At 40.2% G+C, this 21,768-nt stretch overlaps 1 protein-coding gene across 8 annotated transcripts in view; it reads left to right on the plus strand.

The window, feature by feature from the left end:
• Positions 1 to 21,768, plus strand: part of arid4b.S (AT-rich interaction domain 4B S homeolog) — a 215,084-nt gene that overhangs the window by 156,189 nt on the left and 37,127 nt on the right. For 6 of the 8 annotated variants that reach the window (XM_041564562.1, XM_041564558.1, XM_041564560.1 and 3 more), the window contains 5 exons: positions 3,046 to 3,140; positions 4,359 to 4,456; positions 5,395 to 5,614; positions 7,433 to 7,569; positions 10,680 to 10,907. In XM_041564562.1, the coding sequence (XP_041420496.1) occupies positions 3,046 to 3,140; positions 4,359 to 4,456; positions 5,395 to 5,614; positions 7,433 to 7,569; positions 10,680 to 10,907 (778 nt within the window). The remainder of the gene's footprint in view (positions 1 to 3,045; positions 3,141 to 4,358; positions 4,457 to 5,394; positions 5,615 to 7,432; positions 7,570 to 10,679; positions 10,908 to 21,768) is intronic. The other 2 variants (XM_041564559.1, XM_041564561.1) reach the window with 2 other exon arrangements.

Below are 21,768 nucleotides of genomic sequence, written 5' to 3' on the forward strand. Positions count from 1 at the left end.
GAAATGGTTGTCCTTTAAAATGATATTAAATCATTACTGTTCTCAATTTATTCCCTTAAAGTCTAAACGTAGAAGCTCTAAGAATCATCCTGTGTGGCTTAATACAGAGGTAAAGAAGTTAATGGGAAAGAAGAGAAAGGCATTTAAAAACTACAAATCTGTAGGGACAGAAGCTGCATTAATGAATATAAACACTGTAATAAATGTTGTAAATCAGCAATCCGGAAGGCTAAGAAAAGAAATGAAGAGTTAATTGCGGTGGAGGTGAAAACTAACCCTAAAAAGTTTTTTAAATATATTAATAGTAAAAAGATGCAGGTTGAGAGTGTTGCTCCATTAAGTAATGGTACCAGTATGGTTGTAACAGATACAGATAAGGCAAATGTGTTAAATCAGTTCTTTTCTTCAGTGTATACAATAGAGGAGTCTGGGTTCACAGGCTCACTTAATAACTGCACGAATGGTTCAGCTCAATCTAGTCAGTGGCTGACTCAGGATATGATTCAAAAAGCTTTAATACAAATTAATGTAAACAAGGCTACAGGTCCTGATGGCATACACCCCCGGGTTCTAAGAGAGCTTAGTTCAGTTTTAGACCAGCCCTTATTTCTGATTTTCTCAGATTCACTGTCATCTGGTATGGTGCCTTTGGATTGGAGAAAGCTGATGTTATTCCAATATTTAAAAAGGGATTACGATCTCAGCCTGGCAATTATAGGCCAGTAAGCTTGACATCTGTGGTGGGCAAATTATTTGAAGGCTTGTTAAGGGATCACATTCAAAATTTTGTCCTAATGAATGGCATTATGAGCAGCAATCAGCATGGCTTTATGAAGGATAGGTCATGTCAGACGAATTTGATTGCATTTTATGATGTGGTAAGTAAGATTCTGGATAGTGGGGGGGCAGTAGATGTGATCTATTTGGATTTTGCCAAAGCGTTTGATACTGTGCCCCACAAACGACTGCTTTCTAAACTAAGGTCTGTTGGGCTTAATGAAGTCGTTTGCAAGTGGATAGGAAACTGGCTACAGGATCGGGTACAGAGGGTGGTTGTTAATGGGACATTCTCTACTTGGAGTAAGGTTCTTAGTGGGGTCCCCCAGGGCTCAGTATTGGGTCCACTTTTATTTAACTTGTTCATTAATGACTTAGGGGAGGGTGTTGTAAGTAATGTATCAGTGTTTGCAGATGACACAAAATTATCCAGCCCAATTAATACCATCCAGGATGTGACATCCTTGCAACATGATCTTGACAAACTGGCAATCTGGGCAGCTAAGTGGCAAATGAGATTCAATGTTGATAAATGTAAAGTCATGCACCTGGGATGTAAAAATATCCAAGCCACTTATACCCTTAATGGGACTGCACTAGGCAAATCCATTATGGAAAAGGACCTTGGAGTCCTTGTAGATGATAAACTTGGCTGTAGCAAGCAATGCCAGTCAGCAGCATCAAGGGCAAATAAGGTCTTGAGCTGTATTAAAAGTGGCATAGAGTCAAGGGAGGTGGGGGTCATTCTTCCACTGTATAGAGCACTTGTAAGGCCCCATCTAGAATATGCCGTACAGTTTTGGTCTCCATCACTCAAACAGGACATTATTGTATTAGAGAGGGTACAGAGAAGGGCAACGAAGCTGGTAAAAGGTATTGAAAATCTTAGCTATAAGGAAAGACTGGCCAAATTGGGGATGTTCACACTGGAGAAGAGGCGCTTAAGGGGTGATATGATGACTATGTATAAATATATAAGGGGATCATATAACAATCTCTCTAATGCTTTATTTACCAGTAGGTCTTTCCAGCTGACACGAGGTCACCCATTCCGATTAGAAGAAAAGAGGTTCCGCCTAAATATTCGGAAGGGGTTTTTTACAGTGAGAGCTGTGAAGATGTGGAATTCTCTCCCTGAATCAGTTGTACAGGCTGATACATTAGATAGCTTTAAGAAGGGGTTGGATGGCTTTTTAGCAAGTAAGGGAATACAGGGTTATAGGAAATAGCTCATAGTCCAAGTTGATCCAGGGACTAGTCCGATTGCCATTTTGGAGTCAGGAAGGAATTTTTCCCCCTCTAAGGCAAATTGGAGAGGCTTCAGATGGGTTTTTTGCCTTCCTCTGGATCAACTGGCAGATAGGTAGTTAATAAAAAAAAAAAAAAAAAAAAAAAAAAAAGGTTGAACTCGATGGACATGTGTCTTTTTTCAACTTTACTTACTATGTTACTATGTTACTCAAAATGCTTTTCTTTTAATATTATACGATGTGCTCAGGGGCGGAACTACCGGGGGAGCAGGGGGTGCGAGCAGGCCAGGGCTCCCCGGCAGTTCGCGCGCCGTGCATATCCCGGCCAGTTCTGGGTTTACGGAGGGGGGCCCGGCTGCGCGTCCTGCGCCAGGGTCCGTCCCCCTCTAGTTCCGTTTCTGGGTGTGGTAACCGGACATTTTAGCTGCCACTGACCTCATTATCTCCCATTATCTTCTGCCCAATTTGCCCATTTCCTCTTCAATGGTAACAGGGTGAGGATAGCAGACCCTGAAACTGGTCATACATATAAAGATCACTCATTTGGTAGTCCATCAAATGAGCAGCTCTGTAATTTTGATCATAATTGGCCTGTGGAGACCCCTTCTGAGAGGGTTGTGCTAACTCTCCTTGCAGGATTTTAAAACTGATAGTTCATTTGCTCATTTGCAGCAGGCTGGTGTTGAACACATATAGCTTTATGCATAGGCCAATAAGCTAATGACTAAGCCAGTCCAACCCAAATCAGCAGATTACTGTGTATAAGGCCAAAAGAATGACCTGTCTGACCAATAACTGACTAGAGTTCAAGCAGATATTTTTTGGATAGGGCTAAACATTTCATTGGGTAAGGACCAGATCAGGCTTTGATTGTTCTGACAGGCCTGCATAGGCAGACTGCATAGGGATTTAATCACCTGTAACTTTTGTTTAAAATATATTTTTCTCTTAAAATGTTTAGTCACTTTAAATAATGTGCAATAATCATTTTGTAGAGATTTGTTTATCATTTATCTAGGAACTTCGATTAACAAGAGACCTGTGCTGGGATACAGAAATTTAAATCTTTTTAAATTGTTCCGACTTGTCCATAAATTGGGAGGATTTAATAATGTAAGTATTAAAGAAATACTATTTTTTCTTGATAAAAGTTAACCTTTTGCAAAATATTACTGCCGTGAAAACTACTGATATATGTCGATATTAGCTTTGCTTAATTGTTTTTATATTTGTTTATTGAAAACATTACAGTGGCACATAAAACATTTTGACCTCCTCTTTGTGAAAGCTGAGGTTGCCAAACACCAATTTCTGTTGGTTTTAGAAATAAAATAGCTGTAACTTGATTTCCTGGTATAAAAAAACAGCTGGATTTGTTTTTTGAGAAAGAAAGCAATTAGTCATAGTTGTTTTCAATATTACATCTGCAATGACCTTGAGGGTAATGTCAGACATGGTGGATTGTTGCTCATGAGAAATGTGCACTACCCATGGGCAAGCAACTCTGCTTGCCTATGGGTAGCATTTGTATCATGTAACAGATGGAAAATGCAGTTGGTTATGTGATTTCAGAAGGTTTATCACCCCACATTTAGCTAAGATTTCTAGTTTCCAAATAATCTCATAGTTTATTATCCTTATATTCATAAAATGAATAGCAATTTGGATTTATCTTGTCAAGTAGCTATAATTCATTGTCAGAAGAACAATAAAAGGAAAAATTTGATTCAATGCCTTGGGTTATTACCAAGGTGCAGATTATAGAGAAATGTATTGCATTGGGACACTACTTTGCTGCCAAATATAGTTGTCATTACTGATCTTTTGCATAATGTTTCAGAGCAGGAGTCATTTCAACATTTTACATATATATGATAACTATGTATAAGTGAGCCCTACAATAAATAATCAGTAGGTCCTTCCTGCAGATGTAAGGGCACCTTTTCAGATTAGAAGAGAGTACGTTCCATTATAACATTTAAAAAAAGTTTTTTTACTATGAGAGTTGTGGAATATGCTTTAGAATGATTTAAGAAGAAGTTGAATGACTTGAAGTGAAAAAAAACAAGGCTACCGATATTAGCTTTTAGCCAAAGCTGATGCAGGGACTTGTCTGATTGCCATCTTTGAGTCAAGAAGAAATCCCCCCCCCCCCAAGGCAAATCAGAAAGTCTTCTGCTTGGGTTCAGTACAATGTCCTTTAAAATCTTATTGCTATTTCTTAGTGTCATATAAAACTTAATTATATTCCAGTAATTAAAGGATAAAGTATAAGCTGTTCTTATACTACAAAAATATTAAAGTACACCTTTTTTCCCCTTGTAATGCAAGATTGACAGTGGCTCAATTTGGAAGCAAGTTTACCAAGATCTCGGAATTCCAGTTCTTAATTCAGCAGCTGGATATAATGTCAAGTGCGCTTACAGGAAGTATGTCTGTGTTTGTGAGTCATATTGTATGCCTACTGCCTAAAGTTGTAGCTCACTCTGAATATTTCTTATGCCTTTTTGAAAGCAGTTTTCAAGTTAGCACTTAAGGCTTCATAATATTTTAGAAAAATGGCTTCTTTATTTTTGGGGAAGCCCTATGTACCATATTTGTAGTGTGTGTATAATGTATAAATAGTATGTTTGTTAAAGTTACTTAGATAATAATGCATATATGCATGCAGTGTTTTACTTCCACAAAACATCACTGCATATAACTTGGGGACATACAATCTTCAGCATTAGCACCTCTAAAATCTTTTTTTCCCAAGTTTAACAAATTTCATGGTTTTCTTTGCTTATGTATATACACCAGCTGAGCAGACCAGCTAACTTCTACATTCACTGACTGTCATGGGATCAGCCTGTTGGTGAATACAGGCAACAGGAAAATGCATAATTTTGTGTTTAAACAACAATTTTCATTTTATGTGTTCATTAACAAGCAAATACTGTATGAGGCAGGGAAGTCAGCAGATCGGCTTTGCTCTACTGGTATATATGCTAGCACAGAAAATGACAGTCTGACATTAGCCATATGACAACTTACTGGTGAACAGCTAAAAATTATTTCGTACTTTAAAAAAAGCATCACTTAAGCTCGTGAAAATTTAAGTTATCCTACACCATTCTTTTTCAGATATACAAAACACATTTTAAGGACCAGCCTCCAAGTAATAAGGGGCACTAGGTTTTCCTTGGTGCAGTAACCCATAGCAACAAACAACCAGTGCTATAAACAGGTACCTGTAAGCGCTATTTGCTGTAGGTTATTGCACATGAACAAACAGTCATTTATTACATAACCTCTCAAGACATTCTTTATACTGTATGTGATATTACATACATATTTTCCTACATTATCAAATTATTTTTTTCAGGTATTTGTATAGCTTCGAAGAATACTGCACTTCAGCTAGCATTTCTTTTCACATGGAACTGCCTATAAAGATTTCACAGAACTTCTGTAAAGAGTGTGTTCATGAAAATAAAGTTTCTGTAAAGCAGGAATTTGAATCACAGGTGGAAACTGTTGAATTGGATGCAAAACATGAAACCCTTAATAAAGAAGTGAACATAAATGAAGTTAACCGTTCTACAGTAAGTCTTTGAAAAGTACTTATTTGGGGGGAGAATTACATCCACAAACAAAAACAGGAAGAAAGGCCTAAATTTAATAAGTGGTTCTCTAGGAAGGAACATACGTATGTTGTAGACTTCATAATATGTGATAACACTTTTTCTGAAACAAAATAATCTCTAATGCAATGAGTCAAGTCAAGTGGATTTTATTGTCATTTCAGCCATATACAGTAAATACAGTACATAGTAAGTACAGTACATAGATTCTTCTCCAGGATGTAAAAATGTAAGTCACCTGAACACTGTGAAAGTCCTTGTTGCAAATCCAAAGGAGCTAGCTGGAAGTATTCTTGAAAGTTTATGCCTCACTGCTCCCGATGCTTTATGTGTATGAATAAATGATAGAAGTAAATATCCTAGACCAGTGCTGTCCAACTTCTGTGGTACTGAGGGCCGTAATTTTTCAGGTCTTCGTGGTGGAGGGCCGAGAATGGAAGCCAGTGTTGACTACTCCCTGTTTTCAAACCACACCCACTTTAAACCACACCCATGTTACCACAAGACCATGTCTTCATTAATGGTGCTCACTGCAGGGATATCACTTATCACTCATATGTGAAAAAAGTTAAGTCATATTAATACTTACCGTTTAATCTATATGCCTCCTCCTCCCCTGTGGATAACACAGCATCCTTCCCCCCCCAGCACTTGGTTAAACACCTTAGGGGCCCCTAACAATAATTTTTAAATGCTAACAAACCCACAGAACAAACCAGGCTTATGTTCCACAGGCAGAGCAGGGCACACACAGGCAGAGTATGGCACACACAGGGAGCATAGGTTGAGCAGAGTAGGACACACACAGGGGACATAGGGCAGGCAGAGTATGCCACACACAGGGAGCATAGAGCAAGCAGAGCATGGTACACACCACTCAAGGAGCATAGGGCAAGCAGAGAATGGCACACACAGGGAGCATAGGGCAGGACGAGTATGTCACACACAGAGCATAGAGCAGGAAGAGTATGGCATTCACAGGAAACATAGGGAAGGTAGAAAAGAGCAGAAGACAGAACAGAAGACAGGGAAACCTATCAGGACCACTTTAAGATGTACTACATACAGTGACACAGTGCTGGAGCCCCTTCAGCAGTTTGTATGAGTGTGAACAATGTGGGCAGTTTCAGTGTGTGACTCAGGTGTGAACAGTATAGGGTTTTAGGGTGTGAACAATAGAGGTGTTACAAGTATGAACAATGCAGGAGATTACAGTCTGAATTTGAGGTTTAAACAATGGAGGGTCCAGTTAATCTCTGTAGTGACATAGTAGGCAGACTTTCATGTGGGGGGCCACAGAAGGAGGGCTGCGGGTCACCAGTTGGACAGCCCTGTCCTAGACTAAAGGAATGAGAAGTTAATGTCTCACAAGCAATTTTTGCTGTTGTATTTGATACTATTAGTAATTGCTATTCTGAGCAGAAACAATTGTAGTCATGATCTTTGTGTAAAGCACTGCGTATCTTGACAGCGCTATATAAATAAATGATGATGATGATGATGATGCAACAGATCCCATGTGACAGTTCCCCTTTAATGATATGGCTTCTGTGAATGTTTCAAGGGTCAGCTGCAGAGAGTATACAGCTTCAATTATGTATTATGTATTAATTATGTGTAATTATTGGAAAAAATGCGAAGTTGATTCAGAAGTTTTTTCTGAAAATTTTTTTTCATTATGTCTTATTATGTCTTAGTCTTATAATAATATAATATATAATAATAATAGCACTGTTCCCATTATATAGCACAATCACTTAACATTTTTTTGTGTTTTAGGAGAAAGGAGTTATAGGAATTCCATTGTGTAATGAAAGCAAAGTGAAAGAAGTTGAAGATCATATTGCAGTAAAGCAAGAGACCATACCAGGGGAAATTGAAGAGATGATAATTACTGACAAAAAAGAAAACACAGAGTAAGTTTTTTAACTGTATTTAATGGTCTAATTTGCTTGTGAACGCATACGTTTAACACTTTACCTGCCAAGAAAGTAGGTACTACGTTCTTGCAGGGAAAAGCCCCAACTGCCAAGCACGTAGTACCTATGTTCTTGGTTGTAAAGGGCTCCTCTCTGGGAGCCTCTCATTAGCAGAGGGCTCTGGTGCTCTCCCAACCCCCTAGGCAACGAGCAGGGGGAGGTCACATGGGTCCTGCAACGCAATTGTCGCTGTACCCGCCTTTAATTATGCAGACTGTGTCTGCTCCTCTGCTGTGTATCCTCTGCCTGTTCCTGCCAGCCTGTGACTTCCTGCTGAGTGGACTCTGCTTGAGGACCCCCAATGGCTTCCAAGGACCCTCCTGGACTTCAGAACGGTAAGTGGCCTTTAGTGACTTATATACACACACACACATACATTCATGTGCACATACACACATACACATTCATTTTACTAAGTTAACTTTATTCTTTTTCTGTTCAGGCTTTTTTTTTTGTAGTGTTGCATGTATATATATGTATATATACACACACACACACACACACACACACACACACACACACACACACACACACACACACACACACACACACACACACACACACACACACACACACACACACACACACACACACACACTCACATACTCACATGCTCCTATACACACATAAGTATACACATATTTTTTTTAGATTTTCATTTTACTTCTTGTTTTTCCCCTAAAAATGGTAGATTTCACAGAGTGACTATTCACCATTCTGACCATTAACCACACTGTCGGATCAGTTAATGGTAGTTTGGAATAGAAAGACATAATTGCCTATTTTGGATTACCAGTAGTCAGAATATGTAGTTTACAAAAATATATGGTTTTGGCCAGTCTTTGTACTGTTAGGAGGGTCTTTTGGCACATAATACGCAGTCACTGGTCTTCGTTCACAGAAGGTGAATTGGCAGCAGAGAAAATTCGAATGCACTTTTTTTTATTTAGGGTCTACACATGCCAGCTGCTTTGGTATATCTATGCATATTGGGCATCAATCTGTTCAGTAGACCCTTGGCGTCAATATTTAGGGTGATTTGCAATTGTATGTAAGAAATTGGGTGAGATAAATGTTGTCTTGCTTTTGGGGTCCCTATATGCCACGTGCTTAGATAAACCTATACATATTGGACATCAAACTGTTCAGCAGTCCCCAGGCTTTCATATTGCATATGGGGTGATTTATCTTGATATCTAATAGTATATGGGGAAATAAGGTGCTGCAGGGTGAAAGTTTTGATGGGATTTTTGGAAATGTCCGAAAATATATGGTTTTCTGGGATGAACATACTTTTTTCTACCTTTGTGTCCCGTCCCCCCAAAATGATGTAATTGTGTTGATTTTGCAGTATCTGGAATTACAGAACTGAATAGGGTGTCTACATGTTGGGGCCCCTATATGCCACATGCTGTGGTAAACCTAAACATATTAGGCATCAAACTGTTCAGTGGACTCCTGGCATTCATGTGTGGGAAATATGATGTTGTAGATTGGAAGCTTTGATGTAATTTTTCAAAAAATTCCCCAATTTCTAGATAAAATTACAACTTGGTAGTTTGGAGTGCATAGATATGTTTACACATTTTTGATTCTCTAGAATGTGTTCTTTCTGGGTAGTTTTCTAGGGTAAACCTACTGTTAGTGGAGTTGGCACATTCAGGAGACATAGACCTTTCCAAATCGTTCATAAAATAAATTGTTTCTGATATATGTAAAGGTACTATGTGAAACATGATATTTTTTATAGAAGTAGAATTACACCAAAAGTCTAGCATATTATTAAAGCTCGGGTTGTCCTGAAAAAAACATATATTGTTTTCCTGGGTAAACTAAAAGATTCCCCCAGGAAAGGCCCTTTAAGTGAAAGAGTACAAAATGTTCAAAAATGGTCTTGCAATATGGACAGTTTATCGTAAATGATCTTGTTGAAATGGAATGTGGTGAATTCCTGTAACCTAAACATATATAGCAGCATATTGTCGAGCGTTTTATAGGCACAGGGGCACCATAGGGCCCCCAGAGTACCTAATATCAGGGACAAATAATTGGTAAACACTAAAGTATTTTCTTCTTGCTGGAAGAAAATAAGGGCCAGGTCCTTGTTTTAAAGGTTGATTTTTAAACTTTATTCTGCTACTATCCAAGTGGGTACTGCTATCAAAATAACTAGCCCAGTAGTATAGGGGAAGCTAATTCCGTAAAGCCTCTTTTATACAGAGCTAGCACAGCAACCGGTATGTCAGCGTTCAGAATAGGACTAGTGCTGCACAGTCATTTTGCATTTACACAGTGGACATTTAACATGAGAAACTCACCCTGAAGTCTCTTTTATACACAAAGCCATATGTTGCATAATGGCTTATTTGAAATATCTTAAAATGACTTTGCTCTTTTTTACTCATCCATTCATCAGGTGAAGATAGCTTCAGTACTTTTATCATTTTAATGTTTAAAGGACAGTTAAATAAAAGTTAGAATGAAATGGAGGGTTTGTCAGCTTTTAAGCAACAATGTTATTTGCTTCTTCTTTTAATGGATTTTTAGTTTCGTTTTTTTTCAGATGCTCTCCAGTTTGGAATTTTAGCAGTTATCTTGTCACTAGGGTTCAATTTACCCTAGCAACCATCCAGTGATGTTAATGAGAGACTGATATACGAATAGAAGAGAGCTTGAATAGAACCAAAAAATTGATGTAAATGACTGTACCTTTCTCGTAACGATCAGAAGTGTCTATGTACACCAATGTTGACTTAAAACCTGTAAAAATCAATAAGAATTGAGTTAAAAAAGAAAGTAATAGAAAATTAATAAAAACAAGGAAATAGTAGCCTCACAAAGCACATGTTTTATGATTGTGGGTATAGTGATCGTCATTTGAAAACTGGAAAGATGCATATAAGGAAGGCAAATATTTCAAAATGTATAAAAATGAAGATCAATTGAAAAGTTGTTAAAAATGTTTCAGGAACTATAGACTTTATATTTTATGTAGTTGATTTTTTGCATACAACTATATGTATGCAATATTTCTATTTATTTTTAAGAGCTGAAATCGAGATAGAAGAAGAATTAGACAAGAACCAGAACACGGAGATTGAGAATGAAGACATCGCAGAGGGAGAAGAGTTTGAAAGCTACCCATCGGGCACGAAAGTCCAAGTGCGGTATGGACGAGGGAAAAATCAAAAATTATATGAAGCTAGTGTTAAAGATTCTGATGTTGAAGGTGGCGAGGTCCTTTACTTGGTGCATTACTGCGGATGGAATGTGAGGTAACTCAGTTTCAGCTGGTGATTAAAACATGCTGGTCTGAAATCAGTTTGCAAACGACCCCTTGTCAGTTGGTTGCTCTGGATAGCAGGTTTTGTTATTTATTTACATTAAGCGGCATATTTATTATACTGTGTTAAAAACAGCAGGATAATACACCACACATAACCAGGCTTTGCCGTGTAATAAAAGGCTTTTTTTTTTACTTCCTCCGGAAGCAATGTAAGATAATGTTGACAAATCTTGTGTTCACATGGCTTAAAATTACATACACCTTAATCAAATGCAACATTTACTTTACACAGCTTTTTACACCGTTTTTTCTGCAAATTTAGTTTTACACAGCATAATAAATATGCCCCTAAGTGTGCTGGTTTTGGCCTGAGAAAACTGAAGAGAAGATTTTGGTTATAGGGTAGACTGTTGTGTCTCTCTTTTTTGGTCAAGTTTGCATATTGTTTTTGTATTGTAGTAGGTGATGTTTGGATTTGGTGGATTTAGAAGGAACACTATAAACAAAGTATCATCATTGTGAATTTTATTCTATTTCAAAAATATGTAGTTGTGCTTACAGCAGCAGTGTTTGAAGGCTGCATAAAGCCTTTAGGATAAATAGGAGACCCTAACAAAATTTCTTTCAACATTTTTGAACACTTTATCTTTGATAGACAGGTTTCTAGGTTGATTTAAAACGGGTATCTGGTAGACACAGAAAACCTGCCTTTTCTCTGTACTACAGTTATAGTGTAAATCAAGGACATGTGACCTAGTCTTTCATGCAGGCTTAACCTTTTGAACAAAATAGTAGCAAGCATCAGCCCCCACACAAAACTGAATACATTTTTGGTTGTCAGTGATGTTATGGTTATTGAAGGATGGTTTTGGTTCTTTCAATAACCTAGCTCAGGGGTGTCCAAAGTTTTTGCAACGAGGGCCAGATTTGGTGATGTGAAAATGTGTGGGGGCCGACCATTCAGCCTGACATCCATTCCAAGGTAGTTAGCTTGCGATCAGGATAATTCACTCCTGGAGGTGGACGCGTACACAGCGTTTAGGAAGTGGAAAAGTGGAGTCTGTTTGGACTTATTCTCCGAGCCTCAATTAAACAAGAAAACGCGTAGCTGTAATATTTGGGCACATGATTAGTGAAATGATCTGCCACTTGGTCTATACTGCCGCCTGTGTGCTGAAGGTGTTGGCAATAGACAAGTACTGTCACGTAGTGATGCACCGCTCTCACATACTTCTTTAGTTTACTCTACTGGCACATCAGTACGTCTATTGCACCTTCTTCCTTTTCAATTATTTTTATTAGCATATTTAAAAACAGAAAGAACAAAGAGCAGCAAAGCAATAGCTTAGCATAACAATTGTCAATTACATAATAAAAAGAAATATCATGTAGCAATTCATTGTTAACAAAACAAATAGGACAATAACAAAATTCATCAAAGAAAAACAGAAATTTTATAAAATAAAATAAGGGCTTCCTCTCTATCAACAAGCATAAAATATTTACCCAAATATATATATATAAAAAAAAAAAAAAATTATCATATTGCACCTTCAACCCTAAAGCAGTATGCGAGAGCGGTACATGTCTATTGCAACACCTTCAGCACACAGGCAGCAGTATAGACCAAGTGGCAGATAATTTCACTAATCATGTGCCCAAATATTACTGCTACGGCTACGTAATTCCTGATTGCACTGTGCTGGGGGGGGGGCCACATTATTATTAATTTCATGATGGAGGCTGATGGCCAGTGGAAATTTGGAAACAGGCCGCAATTGGCCCCCTGACCTGACTTTGGACATGCCTGACCTAGTTTGAGATTAAGTGGATTCTGTGGAGAAACCTGGCCTAAAATGTTATTTATTACAGTCCGAATGTTAAAAACCAGAATAATTTGAGTTTTTGCACTAGAATTTTTAGAGGAAAAGAAAACTTGAATTTTTCAAGATTTACAGGTATTATACCCAATTCTGCAAAAATCCAGAATCTGAAAATCTGCTATCTCAGAACTGTTGAGGTCTTGTATAAGGCAATGGGAGAGGCACCTATCTCAAATTGAAGTTATTGGGCCTTCAAGGGTTTTCGGCCAAAAATTCAACCTTTTCGGGGTTTTCAGGGAAAAGCTAAAAAAAAATTGTGCTATTCAGGAAAAAAAGCCAGAAAAATTTGAGCAGTTCAGTTGAGTGCCTGCTCCATATTGGTTCTTCGGTTCAGGAAAAAGCCCCAAAAATTAGAGCAATTCGTGTTTTTTCTCGATTTTATTGAGTTTGTGCGTGATTCTATTAAATCAAAAAATTTTATTAATAAATAAGCTAAAATTGCCCATGGGAGTTTGGTTGTGGTTTTTTTAAATAAAATATGACATAAATTCGGGTTTTAGTAAATAACCCCCGAAAAGTTATTCTAAGTTATGTTTAATGTTTATGTTTTGTTTTGTTACCATGCTAGCAGGTTCTTTAGTAAAGTGTATATTATAGCTTAAGAAAGCACTGTTTTATTTTTCACCAGAGTGGTGTCCTGGTTTTATTTTTTCATTAACTGGTGTTATTTGAAAGTTGGGAATGAAATGGGTAAACAGTTGGTGACCTTTGGGTCACAAATGCCATAGGAAGCCTATTGTATACTGTCAATTTAGATATGATTTGCCAAAGTCTGTTCTTTGTAATTTTATTGTACAATTGTTAAGTTGCATGATTGATTAATTTGTTGTGTTGGCTGGCCTTGTTTGGGTATGAGAACTTCAGACACAGATCCCACAGGTAACCAATTGTATCTTATCAATTTGGGTATGATTTGTGATCATCATAAAGCAACAAAATTGGTCCATTTGTTATGCTGCTCTATCTTGTTTGGAAATGAGTGTGATCTTGGCCTCACTAATACCATTCCAGGTGAGAGTGATCAAAGCTAGTTGCTGATTGCTTGCTCTTGATTACTACACTGTTGCAAATGTACCCAGTGTCTGTAAATTACCCCAAAGACATTTGAGAAATTGAAAATTAAGGCCAGGCCTGGATCCTTGAACACTTTAACTTTGCTTTCATGTGTAAGTACAATCTCTCATAACAGTCTCTGATAGTTTGCTAAAACGTCTGTAATTCTTATTACAATAACCCCCTTTATCGAATATAGGAAAACAAATTAAGCATCTTAGCATTTTAAGTGGTGTTTAAATTTATTTTTAGTATATGACCAAAACATATAGATGCAAGACAATCTACCAGTGAGAATCCTTCTTTACAGTGCTGTTATCTAACATACAGAGATAATGGTGCAAATATTGGCATCATGATATTACACTGTAATACACCCTAATGAGGGTGGACCTACTGATTTTTTCTTTGGTGTAAAAAAATTGAAAAAAATTCTAGTTAATGGCACAAAGAAAATATAGCAATATTTTCACAGATGAGGTGTATATATCATTGACGAGTACTTTTTCATTCGGAGAGCTGGACAAAAGTTGCATTCAACTCTGTTGTGGAAATGCAGGTTCGAGAATTATTTAGTCCTCTGTAGCATGATGAAGTATGCTGGAATTTGAAGTCTTGTAAAAGTGAATAAAGTATTGTTAAGCAACACTTTAAAGAAACAGTTCAGTGTAAAAATAAAAACTAGGTAAATAGGCTGTGCAAAATCAAAAATGTTTCCAATATAGTTAGCCAAAAATGTATAAATGCCGGAGTGGCCAGATGTCTAACAGAACAGAGCACAACTACTCTCTCTAATTCTGAGTTAGTCAGCAACTTTAGGGGGGCCACATGGGACATAACTGTTCAGTATGCAATTTAACCTTAGCATGCAGGTCAGATTTAAAAGCAAACTGTTATGACCCATGTGTACCCCCCTCAGGTCACGGATTGGTTACTGCCTGGTAACCAGAAACCAAAAGAGCAGGAAGTAGTGTTCTGGCTGCTATGTTGGACATTCAGTCACTCCATCCTGTACAGATTACATTTTTGGCTAACTAACTATATTGAAAACATATTTGTAACAACCTTACCTGGTGGTCTAGTGGGAGGGGGTCTGCAGGGACGCCTGCAGCCCCCTCGGCGGGGACGCCCGCCACGTTGCTCCTCTGGGCCGCAAATGGGGAATAGTTAGGGCGCGCGCGGCGCGTCTCTTCCTGATTTATGTGCGCATGCGCGCTGGCGTGTGACGTCAGCGCGCAGTGGCGCGAAATTTAAAAGTATTAAAGGCACAGTTTGGATTTTTCTCATTGCCCGTGATAGGATTTTGTTCCTGGTGCTTCTGAGCTTTGTGCTATATTCTGAACCTGTTTGATTCCTGTTTTTGACCCCTGCCTGGCTATTTGACTATTCTGACTTCTGGATTCTGACCCTTGCCTGATTACTGACTACCGCCTCTGATTAACCCTCTGATTGACTCCCTGGTTTGACCCTTGCCTGTCTGATAACGAGGTTCGTAATAACTCTATTACAGGGTGATCCCCAAGTTTGGGCTCTCAGATTACCCCTCTCAGATCCTGCCCGTTTTTCCCTTGATTCATTTTTTAAAACCATGGCTGTACTTTATGATGACCCGGATCGTGCATCTTCTGCCTACTCTGCGATTCGTAAATTGCGCCAGGGGAAACGGGATGCGGAGGTGTATTGCACCGAGTTCCGCCGGTGGGCAGTGGAGACTGGGTGGAACGACATGGCGCTTCGTAGCCAGTTCCGTATTGGGCTGTCTGATTCTGTCAAAGATAGCTTGGTAAATTACCCTTTACCTTCCAACCTGGATGATCTCATGTCACTTGCCATCCAGGTAGATAGGAGGCAGAGGGAAAGAAGGGGTGAAAGGGGTTCTCCTATGCATTCTGGGTTTACCAATGTTAAGTAGAACTTTTCTAATATGGTGTCCAATGTTAAGTCCCCTAACCCTTCCATGGTTCAACCTCAGGAGGAACCCATGCAATTGGGTATATCCCATCTAACCCCTGAGGAAAAAGCCCGCAGGCGCTCCCTTGGTCTTTGCATTTACTGTGGGGAAAAGGGTCATTTCCTGAATTTATGTCCTAAGAGGCCGGGAAACTTCCAAGCCTAAATGGAGAAGGGGAGCTCCATTTGGGTGCAGAAGTTTCCTCTCCCCAGTCTACCTCTAGGATTTTGATACCTGTTAAACTCACCTGGCCTACGGGTTCTGTCAGGGTGTCCGCTTTTTTGGATTCAGGGGCGGAGGGAAATTTTCTGGATGCCACCTTTGCAGCAAAATTTGGTATTCCCTTAATCCCCCTAATTCCTCCTATGAGAATTTTGGCAGTTGATATGAAACCCTTAGGGTCAGGCCTGGTAACTAAAAAATCTGTGTCCCTTTCCATGTGCTCTGATAATCATCACAGTGAGAGGTTAGCCCTTTTTATCATTGAGGGTGCGTCTTCTCCTCTTATTTTGGGGTTACCTTGGCTTCAGACCCATAATCCTCATATTGACTGGGTATCGGGGAAGATTCTGCAATGGGGTCTTAAGTGTGGTGGTTCATGTATTCCTCAGGTGGTGGCAACCACTTCTTTAGAAGGTTTACCTGCAGCATATGCTGAATTTGCTGACGTGTTTTCTCAGAAAGCTGCAGAAACCCTACCTCCTCACAGGCAGTATGATTGCTCTATAGATCTAATTCCTGGGTCTATTCCCCCTCGGGGTAGAAGATACCCTCTTTCCTTGCTGGAGGCCCAGGCAATGAGAGTATATTAAGAACAACCTTGAAAGAGGGTTCATTAGGCCTTCTAGTTCCCCTGCGGGGGGTGGGCTTTTTCTTTGTTGGAAAGAAAGGTGGTGGTCTACGCCCCTGTATAGATTATAGGGGTCTCAATAAGATCACCATAAAAAACGCTATCCCCTCCCGTTAATTTCTGAATTCTTTGACCTGGTTAAGGGTGCTAAGATCTATTCTAAGATAGATCTTAGGGGCGCCTATAATCTCATACGTATTAGGGAGGGGGATGAGTGGAAAACTGCATTTAACACCAGGGACGGCCACTACGAATATCTTGTAATGCCCTTTGGTCTCTGTAACGCACCCACCGTGTTCCAAAGAATTTGTCAACGACATCTTTCGGGACCTGCTGGGGATATTCGTAGTGGTCTATCTTGACGATATCTTGATTTTCTCCTCTAATTTGGGTGAACATAGAAATCATGTGCAGACTCAGGGAGAATAATCTTTATGCCAAACTGGAAAAGTGTATCTTTGAGGTTACTTCCGTTCAGTTTCTAGGGTTTAATATTTCCAGCAAGGGTCTTGAAATGGATCCAGGCAAGGTGAGAGCTGTACTGGATTGGACCCAACCCCAATCATTACGTGCTACCCAAAGGTTCCTGGGGTTTGCAAATTACTATCGTCAGTTTATTAAAAAATTTTCCTTAATTGTGGCCCCCATTACTGATTTGACTAAGAAGGGTGCTGACCCCAGCATCTGGCCTCCTGAAGCGGTACAAGCTTTTGACTCAAGAAGGAATTCAGTTCTGCCCCCATTCTTCGACACCCCGACACTGCACTTCCTTTTATAGTAGAGGTAGATGCTTCTGAAGTTGGGGGCAGGGGCAGTCCTTTCTCAAAGGCATCCAACAACCAACAAGGTGCATCCATGCGCATTCTTCTCTAAGAAATTTTCCCCTGCTGAGATCAACTATGATATTGGGAATCAGGGCCGGAACTAGGGGTAGGCAGAGAAGGCACGTGCCTAGGGCGCAAAGCTGGAGGGGCGCCAGGCACGCACCTTCTCTGCCTCTGCTATCCCGCTAGTCCGGTCCCTGTTCTGGCCGACGTATGCGTGTGCGCGAGTGCGCATGCGCGAAAAATACTAGTGCTCATGCGCGAAAAACCGGAAGTGCTCATGCGGATATTGGGCGCTTTACCGGGCCAGGCTGCCTGGGGTGCCTGCCCGGGTTGGCCCGGCACTGTTGGGAATAGAGAATTGTTGGCTGTTAAATGGGCCTTTGAGGAATGGCGGCATCTGCTGGAGGGAGCAAAACACATGATCACGGTTTATACTGATCATAAGAACCTTCTGTACATTGAGTCGGCCAATTGACTAAGTCCTAGGCAGGCTAGATGGGCACTGTTTTTTACCAGGTTCAATTTTTCTTTAACGTTTAGGCCTGGCTCCAAGAATACCAAAGCGGATGCACTCTCTAGAAGCTTCGAGTCAGATCCCTCTGAGTCTAGCGAGTGCATCCCCATCATCCCCAGGGAGGTAATTGTAGCTGCACTTGAATCTGACCTTTCCTCTTTATTGTCCCCTGTACAATCATCTGCTCCAGTGGATACTCCCTCTGGGAGGCTGTTCGTTCCACAGGAGTTAAGGGAACAAGTATTGAAGGAGGTTCACGATTCTAAAATGGCAGGGCATCCGGGCATTTTTAAGACAGTGTCCCTGTTATCCCGTCATGTTTGGTGGCCTTCATTCAAACTGGATGCTAAAGCCTACGTTAATTCCTGCCCAGTCTGCCAAAGATCAAAGTCTTCTCGAAATTCTTCCCAGGGTCTGTTAATCCCCTTACCCATTCCAGTAAAACCTTGGTCCCATTTGTCAATGGACTTCATTGTTGATTTACCCCCTTCTCAGGGGAAAACGGTGATCTGGGTGGTGGTGGATAGGTTTAGCAAGATGAGCCATTTTGTTCCCCTTCCACACCTCCCTTCTGCTAAGACTTTGGCTGATCTATTTGTTACCCACATTTTTAAGTTTCATGGTTTTCCTGAAAATATTGTCTCCGACAGGGGGGTTCAATTTGTTTCTAAGTTTTGGCGTGCATTCTGTTCATTGGTTGGGATTGAGTTATCCTTTTCCTCTGCTTATCACCCCCAAACCAACGGTCAAACTGAGAGGGTAAACCAATCCCTAGAACAGTACCTCAGGTGTTATGTATCTGACAACCAATCCGCGTGGGCGGAACTGTTACCTTGGGGAGAATTTGCATACAATAATGCTACCCATTCTTCCTCTGGGGAATCTCCTTTCTTTATTGTAAATGGTCTGCACCCCAAAGCTTTTTCCTTTTCTGGGTCTGGTTCCCCTGTACCTTCTGCCAATTCTTCTATCGAACAATTTTCTAAGGTTTGGTCACAAGTGCATGAATCCCTGTCAGCAGCTACTTCCGCTCAAAAAAAGGCTGCTGACAGATCACGTAGAGAGGCACCCCAGTATAAAGTGGGGGATCAGGTCTGGTTGTCTACAAAAAATATCAAGTTAAAGGTGCCCTCTCTCAAACTGGGACCCAGGTTTATCGGTCCCTATCCCATTTCTGAAATCATTAACCCATCTTCTGTCCGCCTACAATTACCTGTTAATTTTAAGATTTCCAATTCATTTCATGTATCCCTCCTGAAACCTGCTCCTGTTATTCGTTCTTCGTCTGTACCTCCCCCAGTGTTGGTCGAAGGTCAGCCTGAGTTTGAGATCCAAGAGTTCCTCGATTCCCGCCTCGTACGAGGTAAGCTACAATACCTTATTAAGTGGAAGGGCTATGGCCCTGAGGAGAACTCTTGGGTCTCAGTAGGGGACATCAAGGCTGACAAACTTAGGAAGAAATTCCACCTAAAATTTCCTGGGAGACCTGGGGGTCCTGTGGCCCCCCCTCGAGGGGGGGGGGTAATGTAACAACCTTACCTGGTGGTCTAGTGGGAGGGGGTCTGCAGGGACGCCTGCAGCCCCCTCGGCGGGGACGCCCGCCACGTTGCTCCTCTGGGCCGCAAATGGGGAATAGTTAGGGCGCGTGCGGCGCGTCTCTTCCTGATTTAGTGGCACGAAATTTAAAAGTATTAAAGGCACAGTTTGGATTTTTCTCGTTGCCCGTGATAGGATTTTGTTCCTGGTGCTTCTGAGCTTTGTGCTATATTCTGAACCTGTTTGATTCCTGTTTTTGACCCCTGCCTGGCTATTTGACTATTCTGACTTCTGGATTCTGACCCTTGCCTGATTACTGACTACCGCCTCTGATTAACCCTCTGATTGACTCCCTGGTTTGACCCTTGCCTGTCTGATAACGTTTATTCTCTGCCTGCCTCGACCCTGCCTGATCTGACTACTCCTTTGCCTAAACACCTTGTACTGCGATCTTCTGTCCAAAGACTTTGCTTTACTGTCGTGCCCCTCTGCCTATCCAGAACCCTCATCTTGCACCTCTCGTTTAAGTCCAGGTGGCATCCAAGTAAGCCGAGGGCTCCTCCCGAGGCCCAAAGGCGGTCACACTACTGGTGAAGCACGAGCCGAGACCAGGGTGCCTGGTGTTTGTTCTGGTGTTGGGTGCCAACCGTGACAATATTTTTTATTTTGCACAGCCTACCTATTTACCCAGTTTTAATTTTTATACCAAAAAATTCCTTTAAAGACCTACATCCTCAACCTGCATCTTTTTTACTATTGATGTAATATTTTTGGCATTGCACTTTTCAAGTGCAGCAATCAAAGGCCTTTGACTACAGTATGAGAAGGGAATATGCGAGTATGAGAAGAGAACTTGATGCCACAGGAATTAAAAACGCCATGGGGCCTATTATTTCCTGCCACCTGATAAATTTAGATCTGGTTAATTGTCATAGCATGTATCAGTCATATTATTTTCTAATATTAATAGGTCATTTCAGATGTAATTAAGAAGGCAGGTTTCAGTAGGCGGGAGAAAATATAAAATCAGGACACAATTTTTTTATTGTAAAAGTCCTGCAGATGCTGGAATTACAGCTGCAAAACTACAATTAGCAGTCAGTATGTTTGCAGATTTAATTATGTTTCACAGGTTGTTTGGTTGGTCTTCATTTCGTTTTTCTGTGTGTTAAGATGTTTAGATATTCTGCAGAATACTGAAGGAATGTAAGGAGTACAGAGAGAATGGGATTCCAGCTATGCAACTAGTACTTTTGTTTACTTTTAGTTTATAGTCTTATAGCATTGCTAAAATATAATTTTAAAAATATTTGACATAAACATCCAAAAGAGTTGCCTTTGAAATGAAAGACAAGCCAACTCCAGTTTATGGTAGAATGCCTAGTGCATTTTCTCAGTGCATGGCATCAGAAGGCAACATTATATATGCAATAGAGAATCTCACTGTAGGTGCTACATTTGTACTCTTAAAATATGATTTAGGTGTTTTAGTAGACTGGCTGTGGTATTGGAAGCCTTCCCACCTGTGCCCTTAAAAGTGAATATCTCACTGAAATAAGAAGTCTCTAAATATAATCAGTTAAAAATTCTTTACGGTTTCTGAAATAATGATGTTACCCCTCATTCTCTTCATGCAGAAGTCAGGGCCATATTTTCATTGACGGGTAGGTCTGATATCTCTATAAGGGTGGTCTCCTTTCCCTAGAACAGTGATCCCCAACCAGTAGCTCGTGAGCAACATGTTGCACACCAAACCCTAGGATGTTGCTCCCAGTGGCCTCAAAGCAGGTGATTATTTTTGACAATCCACATAGGGGCTTCCAAATGGCCAATCACAGCCCTTATTTGGCACACCAAGAACATTTTTCATGCTAGTGTTGCTCCCCAACTCCTTTTACTTCTGAATGTTGCTCACAGGTTCAAAATATTGGGGATCCCTGCCCAAGAAGATGTGTTAGAGCAGGGGTGCCCAAATGGTAGGGGGCGGGAGATAGCAAAGAGTATCTTCATACATGCCTTTATTTGGAACATGGGGTTTTTAAGGGGCAATCATACAATGTTTATCTAATATATTATTGTGTTCTTTTTTAAGAAAATGAAAGCCTGAAGTTTCTCATCCCTACTAGGGAACAGGGAGACAGCATTTGCACACCATATCTGTTATTAGTGTCTGGACCCTTTTAGGGAGGAAACTAAAATAGAGCAAACTTTGATTTAAAAAAAAAAATTGTACATT

This window comes from Xenopus laevis, chromosome 5S (assembly GCF_017654675.1).
Source record: "Xenopus laevis strain J_2021 chromosome 5S, Xenopus_laevis_v10.1, whole genome shotgun sequence".
NCBI lineage: Eukaryota > Metazoa > Chordata > Amphibia > Anura > Pipidae > Xenopus > Xenopus laevis.